The sequence below is a fragment of the Nelumbo nucifera genome, chromosome 1 (genome assembly GCF_055504915.1).
Source record: "Nelumbo nucifera cultivar China Antique chromosome 1, China Antique-T2T, whole genome shotgun sequence".
Lineage (NCBI taxonomy): Eukaryota > Viridiplantae > Streptophyta > Magnoliopsida > Proteales > Nelumbonaceae > Nelumbo > Nelumbo nucifera.
In genome coordinates, this window is record NC_142649.1 from 207,271,898 (window position 1) to 207,282,005 (window position 10,108).

Here is a 10,108-nt window from a genome sequence, read left to right on the forward strand (position 1 = left end):
CATAACTATATTTTAAATAGTTAAAATAACAAAATTATGTAATAAATTTAAAAAATTTCTTCAAAGTAGAAAATAATTATAACATAATATTAAAATTAATAATAATTTAATATATTATAAAATTAATAACGAAATTATGTAATAATAGTATAAATTATATTTTATGTATAATTAAATTTAATATATAGTTAATATTTTAAAATTTAAATATTTTACATATTATTTAAGTATTTAAATAAATAAATATTTTAAATAACAAAATATTTAACATAACTAGATTTAAAATAGTTAAAATAAAGAAATTATGTAATAAATTTAAAAAATTCTGAAAAGTAGAAAAATAATTATAACACAACATTGAAATTAATAATAATTTAGTATTTTTACATAATATTGAAAGTAAGTATTTTCACTTATATCAAGTAATAATTTAAGAAAATAACTTAAAAAAATAATATTTATTAATAATAATTTTAAACTCTTAATCTGTATTTATTATATAATTATATATACTAAAATTAATATTTATTGTACTTCAGTAATTATTTATTATTTTTGTGTGATAAATGCATTTTCAATGATTATGTATAAATTTATTTTGCTTTGTTATTTAACAGAAAACTTTCAATAATTATTGGAGATTAAACTGCTATTATTGAAATTTTTAAATTTAATTTATTGTACTTGTTGTGTTTTTGTTATAACTTATTGATTAATATTTATTAGAAATTAAACTATTATTTGAGAGTATAATATTTTTTGACTACGTTAATATATTTTTAGTACTTATTTTGTAATTATTGTATTTTTCATCACTAATATATTTTTGATAATTTTGTATTTTGCTATAAATTTTCAATAATTATTAGAGATTAAACTATTGTTATTTATCATAGATGAGACTATTAATTTAGCTAAAATTATAAGTGTTCATGAGTTGGTTCAGTACGGTCGTATGCTATTTGGCCAACCAAATTGACCTGGTCAGGTTGGGGAGTTGGCTAGCTAAAACCAACTGACCTTTTGTAAAAAACTGATCCATTCAAGTTGTATCGGTTTGGGTTGATTTTTTTGTTTGGTTGGTCAATTCAAAAGATTTAAACTTAAAAAATGAATTTAATTTAAAAAATTACAGTGCAACTATTAAAAAATAAATTTAAAAATTAGATTATGATATAAAACATTTTAGACTAAGAAATATGAGAAATTTTCCACTTTTCAATATTAAAAATTATATTTAAAATACAAAATATTAATATATATCCATGGTTAGGTCATTCAATTTTGGTCGGTTTACAAATGGCCAAAGTAAAACTATCCAATTGGTTGAATTGGGAAATTTTTGAACCAAAACTGACCTAAATTACTAGAAAACCGACCAACTCAGGTCGAGTTGATCTGGTTGGTTGGTTTCATCAATTTGATGAATAAACCTAACTGAAATTAATTATTGTTGTTTTTGTATTAATTAAAAAATTGAAAATGTAAAACAATTGTATACTTTTATGTATTTCAATTAGGGTCATTTACTAGAACACACCTTATAGTTTTACATATTACTTAAACCTACCTTATAGTTTTCATTTTACTAAAGCATCCTATATATTTTAGAACTTATTTACTTAATCAACCTTTCATTAAGGAGTGTTTGTTTTGCCATTAGACCCATATTTTTTATTCCAAAAATACCCTTAACACTTTTTTTTGTACATAAAACAAAATTGACCAAATATAGCCAATAGAATGGTTGCATGTGCCTTATTAAGGGAAAAAATGGTATTTTTATTTTTATTTTCTTTTGATTAAATTTATTTAATTATAAGTGGTGTTTTAGTAAAATGCTAACTTTAAGGTAGATTTTAGTAAATCCATGAAACTATAAAGGGTATTTTAGTAAATGATCATTTATATTATTTAGCTTTCGCTTAATAAACACCATTCATCGCACGGGTCCCCGCTACTTTATAGAGACATACTAGTTTGGACCCACGATTTGCATGATGGGCTTTGTTATGTAAAATTGAAGTAGCGTAGGGATGTCAATAGGTCTAGTTAAGGCCCTGTTTGTTTTTTAGGAACTTACTTTCATAGGTATATTCATGGGAAATTTTTGGATTTAGTACTATGTAGGCCTATTCATGGGCCAGGTAGCCCAACGGGCTTGCGCATAGTTTTTAGCCCACGGGCTTGACCTCAAGCCTAAAAGCCAGAGCCTGACTGTTTTACGGGTCGGGCTTAGGATTTGCCACAAAAGCCCAGACCAACCCGACCTAGTGTAACCTATTCTAATTTCTAAACCCTAGCTGAATAAATACCCTTTCTTATTCCCCCTCTTCAGTCTTCATCTTATTCTCTCCTCACTCTCACTCTCAAGAATTGACACAAACTAAGACAGACAACCACCACTGTCAATCTCAGAGGCGACACGCGAGCTCAGGCATCGGTCGTCTCTTTCTCTGGCGGTGAGTCTTCTCTCTACCTCTATCTCTCTCACATCTCTCACGTAGTTCTCATTCTTAGTTTCTCATTCACTAAGTCACTGTTGCATATTCTCATTTTCTCAGGAACCAGCACCACCGGTGAACTGCGGCGGTGAGTTGCTCTGTGTGTGTGTGTGTGTGTGTGTTCCATCTTCTCAATGTTTTCATTCTCACCAGTGAACACCAACGCTACCATTGAACTCTAGCGAGCTCAGGTGAACTCATTCTCATCGGCGAACTCAAGATGCAATTTTCAATAAAAGTGAAAAAAAATCATTGTTAGGTCGGGCTTCGGGCTTTTTAAGAGGGTCGGGCTTGGGCCCAAGTTGTAGTCTTGTTGGTCGGGCTGGGCTCGGGCTCGGACTTGAAAATATTCTGTTAATGAGGAATGAAAGCCTGGCTTGGCCCAACCCATGAACAAGTCTAGTACTATGTACTTTGGTCCCCGAACTTTAAAATGCGATAATTCAATACCTAACTTTCCAAACATGCCAATTTAATACCTATCATTAAGTAGCATTTGAAAAGACAAAAATGTCCTTCAAGTGTCATCTAATTTTCTTTATCAACCATCCAAATGTTAACAAAAAATGAATAGTCTCAAATCCTTGCCTCTTCTATTCAAGAAAGTTGGGATCATCAAAATGCCTACTAAGACATGACCCCAATTTATTGAATAGTAGAGAAAAGAATTTGAGAATACTCATTGTTTTTCAATGTTTGGATGATTAATGAAGAAAATTAGATGACACTCGAAAAGCATTTATGTCTTTTCAAATGTTACTTAATGACTGATTTAGGATAGGTATTGAATTGATATGTTTTTAAAGTTTGGGCATTGAATTATTACATTTTAAAGTTTGGGAACCAAAGAGGCACTAAGCACAAAGTACAGGATACTAATCGGAAAATTTACCTAAATTCATTTACTTATACTATATTTTACTTAATTTATTCCAAAGAATGTGGGGACATTTTTTACCATTTTAATTTTTTCTATTTATCCTTTCTTTGGTAAACTCAACTTACTTCCCCCTTCAAAATCCCACCTCTACATGGTTAGGTTAGGGTCAGGTTTACCAGGATGTAGGGAGGGTCATATTAGAGAGTTAATAAATTTGGATCTTCTGCCAAATAAGACACGACGCGTGTCATGAAATACGCGTGGGATGTATTTGGGAGGCAACTCTATGGGGCGGATGCGAACCCGTTATAACTAGCCACGTGTTGGATTCGGAAGGACAAGGATACAGAACTGGATGCCCCACACTCGATATGAAACCTGCCACATATGAGAAAAAAGATTAAGAAAAATTGAAAGTGTAATTTCGCAATTATATGTGATCCCCGGTCTTTCTCACTCCTACGTGCGAAAGATTCGGCGGGAAACCTGCCCCAATCAAGCCTTCCACTTGGTCTTCTTTTTCGTTATTCTGCTTCCCCTGCATTCAGTCTGCACTTTTTAACACTTCCTGCAGTCAGTTCTCTCTCTGGTTAGCATGTCTTTCCATCTTCTTCTGTTGGGCTTTATTGTCTTTGGGTATTGTCGAGTATCCGCTGCTGTGTGATTTTTGTTCTTTTCCTTTCTGTTTTCAGGTTAGTTAGTAGCAGAATAACATCTTGCTAAACAAGGTATTCTCTCTCTCTCTCTCTCTCTCTCCCTCTCTCTCTTATTTATCTATTTTCTGTTCTTGATGCTTGACGAAACAGTAGTTTTTTCCGTAAATTTTGAGGAGATCCATTAAAATTTTGTTTTAAACATAACAAGCGATTGCAAGTTTTCTTTGCAGCCAGACAAAAGCGCGCGGGCGCCCACACACATAGCTTTTTGTCTTTTTTTTTAGTTTCCAGGAAATATGTGCTTGTAGTATGATGCAGAGAAATCATTTCTGTATTATTGTCATCTGTTTTAGGATGTAAAGCTAGTATCCTTCTTTCTTGTAAGATTTTTCATGCTCTTCAAGAACTTCAGCGAAGTGCTCGAACCTGAAAATCTATAAAGGAACGGATTCCCTTAATGTTGTCTATGAAAGAAAGAAAGAAAGGGGTTTCGTAGTTTTAGACTTTTAGCTGTATCAAGTCCTTTAATTTTCTTTACGAGGACTAGACAAAAACAAGATTTCCATGATTATCAGCTTTATTGGTTGATTTCAAGTGCTAAAAACTAAAGACAATGTCGCGTAACGTCGCCTTTGTTACCAAGGTAATAATGCTAATGATTCCATCTTCTTTGTTAAGTTTCTGAAAGGTGTAACTGAATCAGGGTTAATTTAGTAAAGTACTAAAATTGCTCCATGTGAAGTTGTCTAAGAGAGTGCTTAGGGCTGTGTTTGGTTTGAAAGAAAAGGTAGGGAAATGTAGGGAAACCTGGTACAACTTGACTACATTTTCTTTCCTTTCCCTACCTTTTCCTTCAAACCAAACATAGCCTAATGGATACAACGTGACTCAACTCAAGCAAGATTTGGCTCAAGCTCCAGTTAAACACATCTTTTAAAAAGTTGAAGTGGCGTAGTGAAGTTTTGGATTAGTATGAAATGTAGTTATTCACTGTCTTGTTTTTTAGGTTAAAATGCATTGTTATGGGAAATTTATTGGTTCTGAAAAACCTAATCCAAAACTTTGAGGGGAAAAAACCAAAGATGTGCCAATTTTCATTTTCTTAGGAAGTTTCTCCAAACCTGATACCCTTTTCTTTCATTGTTAAATTGTTATTTGCAAACTTATGTTCTGAATATAGCCCCATTCATGAAATATTTTTTGTCTAATGTGGTTTATTTTTTCTCTAGAAGTAATGAGCTGGTTGAGTGCAAGAGGCAACCTGTTATTTTTTAGTACTCAAATCAACTATCACTGTGCTTAAGCTGAACCTATATATAAAAAGCTTTCGTCTCATAAGTTATGACTATTAAATTCCTTTATTAGTGGTTGGTAAGGTTTCTATTTGTATTTGTGGCTTAGTTCCTAGAAGTAATAAATTAGTCACATTGCAACTAGACCTGTTCATGGGCCAGGTGGCCCGACGGGCCGGCCCGGTCCCCGGACGGGCTTGAACAGGTACATAGGCCCGCGGGTTTAACCTCGGGCCAAAAAGCCCGGCCCGCAATAAATTCGAGCCGGGCTCGGGATTTTCCAAAATAGCCCGGCCCGGCCCGACCTATAAATAAACCTAAAAACCCTAGTTGAATACCCCTCTTTTTTTCACCTCTTTCCCTTCTTTTTCCAACCAAATTCTTCTTCTCCACATCCTCTTTCCCTTCTTTATATATTTTTTTAATATAAATAAATTTTGAATTTATATATTTTTTAATATAAATAAATTCTGATTTATATTGATTATTGAATAGGGAAAATTTCTAATTTTTTTATTAGGTCGGGCTTCGGGCTTTTTATTAGGGCCGGGCTCGGGCCCAAGTTGTAGGCCCGTTGGTCGGGTTGGGCTCGGCCTCGGGCCTAACATATTTCTGTTAATGAAAAGTAAAAGCCCGACCTGGCCCGGCCTATGGACAGGTCTAATTGCAACCTGTTATTCCTTTAACATTCATAAATGATATTGTTATGTTTGCTTTTGTCAAATTACCATATAAAAAGCTGTGCCTTCTTCTCATCACTTCAAAGACATTGAGATTAGTCCTTATGGCCATACTAGCAATGTTGTATGGACATTCAAGAAAAATGTCCAAAACATGGATGAGGCACAAATCTTGAGATGAATGAGTGGGAAAACTAAAAACCTTGGAAAAAAAGGAGTATGGGAAATCTGGAAGTATCCCAATAGGTCATAAAATGAGGGAAAGTAGACCAACGGGTCATGTCCATAACAGACCATCTACAGCATCAGTAGGAAGAAGTAACCTGTTTCAAGTTGTTGGGTAGAAAAGCTAGGACAGGCCAAAAAGAACTTGTGTTGAAATAGTGGCAAATGATTTGAGGGCCGTAATTTAACGATGGTATGGCCCTGAATAGAGTGGAATCGTAGAACAGGTTTCATGTAGCCTGCTCACATAGCCGGGACAAAGCTTGTTGAATTGAGTTGGCTGCCATGATAGCCCTGTGATTAATCTATCGGATAGCTTTAGTAAATAAACTTGGAAATTCAAAATTTTTCATTGACTGGAGCAATTTCCAGTTTTTTTCTTTAATGATCTTCATGAGTTTCAAGTTGGTTTCCAATCTTTTGAGTTGCACAAGCCACATTTTTCCTGTATGAAATTAAAGTTTGATCAGAGTGGTGTTTTCAGGGTAATGTGGATCTTCAAATATGCATCAGTTAGCCTTGAACTTTTTTGGGTCTAGAATCAATATGGCATCTCAATTAATTGATAAATTCAAGAAGGGGTTTAAGGATATTTCAAATCTCCGGTTTGAGTGCTAGTTTGTCATTGTTCTTTAATAAGAAGATTGCAATTCCACAGTTCCTAACAAAAGGAAAGATATGGCATGAATGGAATCCAAAAATCACAATAAAATGAGCTATAAAACTTTTGGCATTTGCTGTTGGACATTTACAAAGTTCATTATTTCTTGGTACACACTCCACTTTCTTTTATTGAGGATAAATGGTTCATAGTGATATTAATCTGGACCTCTAAGTGAAGTTTACAGAGATACTTTTAATAATCTTAAGTTAAGGGTACTTGGTCAAATAGATCTTAAGTTGAGGCGACTTAATCAAGCTTATGGTGTAGGACTTATTTATTGGTAAGACTAGAGAGTTGATTGATCTGATGGGATCATGATCTCATGGTTACAAACCTCAGATCTGATCATTTGGATGGGTATATTTTATGTAGAAACATTGTTCTAAGCTCTATCCAACCATTAACAGGAATCTGCAGGATATCACCATGAAAGCACTCATCTTGGTTGGTGGATTTGGCACACGCTTAAGGCCCCTGACATTGAGTAAGCCAAAGCCACTTGTGGATTTTGCCAACAAACCAATCATTTTGCATCAGGTGAGTCATGTATTATTCATTGCTTAAACGTTTATAGACCCATGAACCAAATTGATTAGGACTTTGAGAATATGTCTAGCCACTTAAGGGCTGCAACTTGGGTGGGCTCAGGTTGAGAATTTGTCAATTTGAATACGCTTGGCACATTGTAAATTCTTCAGCTCAAGACCTGACTTGCACCTCTATAATTCTATTGATAAAAAAACTATGCTATAATAGTTTATGGAATTTTCGGTCTGTGACATTAGATTGAAGCTCTCAAGGCTGTTGGAGTTTCAGAAGTTATCTTGGCCATCAGTTACCAGCCACAGGTAAGAAAGGTTCAACTAATTACTAACCAATGAGACTGAGGTTATGGTATCACATTTACATGGTTAGATAATTTATAGGTTATGAGGAGTGCCTTAGAAGAATTTGAGGTAAAGGTTGGTATCAAGGTCACTTGCTCACAGGAGATGGAACCTTTGGGCACTGCAGGGCCACTGGCCCTTGCAAGAGAAAAGCTGATTGAATTTGGAGAACCATTCTTTGTTCTCAATAGTGACATTATTTGTGAATATCCGCTAAAAGAGATGATAGAATTCCATAAAGCTCATAGAGGAGAGGCGTCAATCTTGGTAACCAAGGTGAGTTTAACTCTGGTGGTATCTTTGCTTCATATTGGAAAGCTATTATAGTCACCTGAATTTGTCAAACAATAAAGGGAAACCCCCTCCCAAAAAATTGTAAAATGAAAGAAGAAGAAAATACCAATTAGAAAAAGCTACAGGAGTTAGGGCTGTTCACGGGTCGGGTTGGGTTGGTTTATTGGCGTTTTTCCAACCAATCCGACCTGGTCGGTTTACCTAGAAATGAAATCGAAACCGACCCAATACTAAGTAAAACCGACCTAGTCGGTTTGGGTCGGTTTTGTGAATGATTCTCCCGGTGTGAACGGTAAAGATTCAAGTCTAAGAAGCAAAGACTGGATGCCTGGAAATTAAAAATGATTTGATGGATTAAAGCTGAAATTTTATATATAATATGTATATTTCCGAAATAAAGTTGAAATAAATAAATAAAATATATATATATATATTTCCACAAATATATATATCAGATATATATTAAAACTGAAATATATCAGATATATATAATATATCTAAGTTGGTTCGGTTTCGGTTTTCACACATGAAAACCGAAACCGAACCGAACCATCGGTTTATGTTTTTCTGTAACCCAAAACCGACCGGTGCTGAAGAAACACCGGCCAACTCGGGTTGGTCGGTTTGGGTCTTGTTATGAACAGCCCTAACAGGAGTGAGAAAATATTACTTGTCCTATGGATAAATATAGACAATTATTTTTCTGTGGGCAGGTGGATGAGCCTTCAAAATATGGTGTTGTGGTTCTGGATGAGGAAAATGGAAGGGTTAACAGCTTCATTGAGAAACCAGTAACATTTGTTGGTAACAAGATTAATGCTGGAATCTACTTCCTGAACACTTCTGTTCTAGATAGAATTCAACCAATACCCACATCAATAGAAAGAGAGCTCTTCCCTGCCATAGCAAATGAAGGAAAGCTCTTTGCCATGGTTTCAACAGGTTTCTGGATGGATATTGGACAGCCAAAGGATTATCTAAAGGGCTTAAGGTTGTATTTAGATCATCTTAAAAGGGTGTCACCAGAAATACTCTCGGTTGGGCCTTACATCATTGGCAACGTTCTGATAGCTGACAGTGCAAAGATTGGAGAAGGTTGTATTATTGGACCAGATGTGACTGTCGGTCCTGATTGCATAATTGAGTCTGGAGTAAGGCTATCATTTTGCACATTAATGAAGGGTGTCAGAGTAAAGAGTTCTGCTCATGTATCTGGAAGCATCATTGGATGGCATTCAACTGTTGGACAATCTGCCCAAGTTAGCAATATGGCAGTCCTTGGAGAGGATGTCCATGTCAGTGACACAATGTTCCTCAATGGAGTTGTTGTTCTACCACACAAGGAGATAAAATCACACTTTGTGAAGCCAGAAATCATAATGTAGGCAGCAATGGAATACCGAACCAAAACCATAATTCTCATGGACTAATTTAGACATTTTGTGTTTTCTATTTTCACTCTGTTACAGGGGTAAAAACTATCAGAAATCTTCATTGATACATAGAAAATTCTAAATGGAATCCTCTCTACCTTATCCAGTGTAAAATCTGCTTTAATGCAGTTGTGATCTAACCTGTCAGCAGTTTGGGCATGAAGCTCATTGATTCAGGTTCTGTATTGCAACAACGAGGTCTTGGGCTTAATGCTTTCATCCCAGCTTTCAGCTGCATAGCAAAATAAATTGATTAACGTGTGTGTAGTAGTAATACAACAACTTTGCTGTTTTGAAATTGAACTCGATGAAATTATTGATTCAACAATTTTTCTCTCAAGGTTTCTTTGGCTTTTCGGGCTGTTTGGATTCTCCATCAGTAATTCTAATTCTATATTGTCAAGGCAGCTTATATATCATCATTATTTCAAATGATGATAAAATCAAGGTTCAAAGTATCGAAAATGCAAGGTATATTAAGAGATGTATCGAGATATGCTTTGGAAACGTATAGATACTAACGAAAAATCAAGATACGCATGTATACACTAAAAAATCTAAAAAAATCCTTAAAAATATGAACAATAATAAAA

At 34.5% G+C, this 10,108-nt stretch overlaps 1 protein-coding gene across 2 annotated transcripts; it reads left to right on the forward strand.

Annotated features, from left to right (window-relative positions):
* The first annotated feature begins 3,804 nt into the window (after window positions 1–3,804).
* LOC104610375 (mannose-1-phosphate guanylyltransferase 1-like) lies at window positions 3,805–9,534 on the forward strand. Of its 2 annotated transcripts, none has more exons than XM_088895984.1 (6): window positions 3,805–3,973; window positions 4,077–4,112; window positions 7,319–7,438; window positions 7,687–7,749; window positions 7,828–8,064; window positions 8,796–9,534. In XM_088895984.1, exons 3-6 carry the CDS (start codon window positions 7,328–7,330, stop codon window positions 9,465–9,467), a joined length of 1,083 nt encoding a protein of 360 aa, XP_088752110.1. In that variant the 5' UTR covers window positions 3,805–3,973; window positions 4,077–4,112; window positions 7,319–7,327; the 3' UTR covers window positions 9,468–9,534. The 2 variants fall into 2 exon arrangements, with proteins under 2 accessions (XP_088752110.1, XP_010275250.1); XM_010276948.3 differs by having other exon boundaries at window positions 3,808–3,973; window positions 7,309–7,438.
* Window positions 9,535–10,108: the final 574 nt, after the last annotated feature.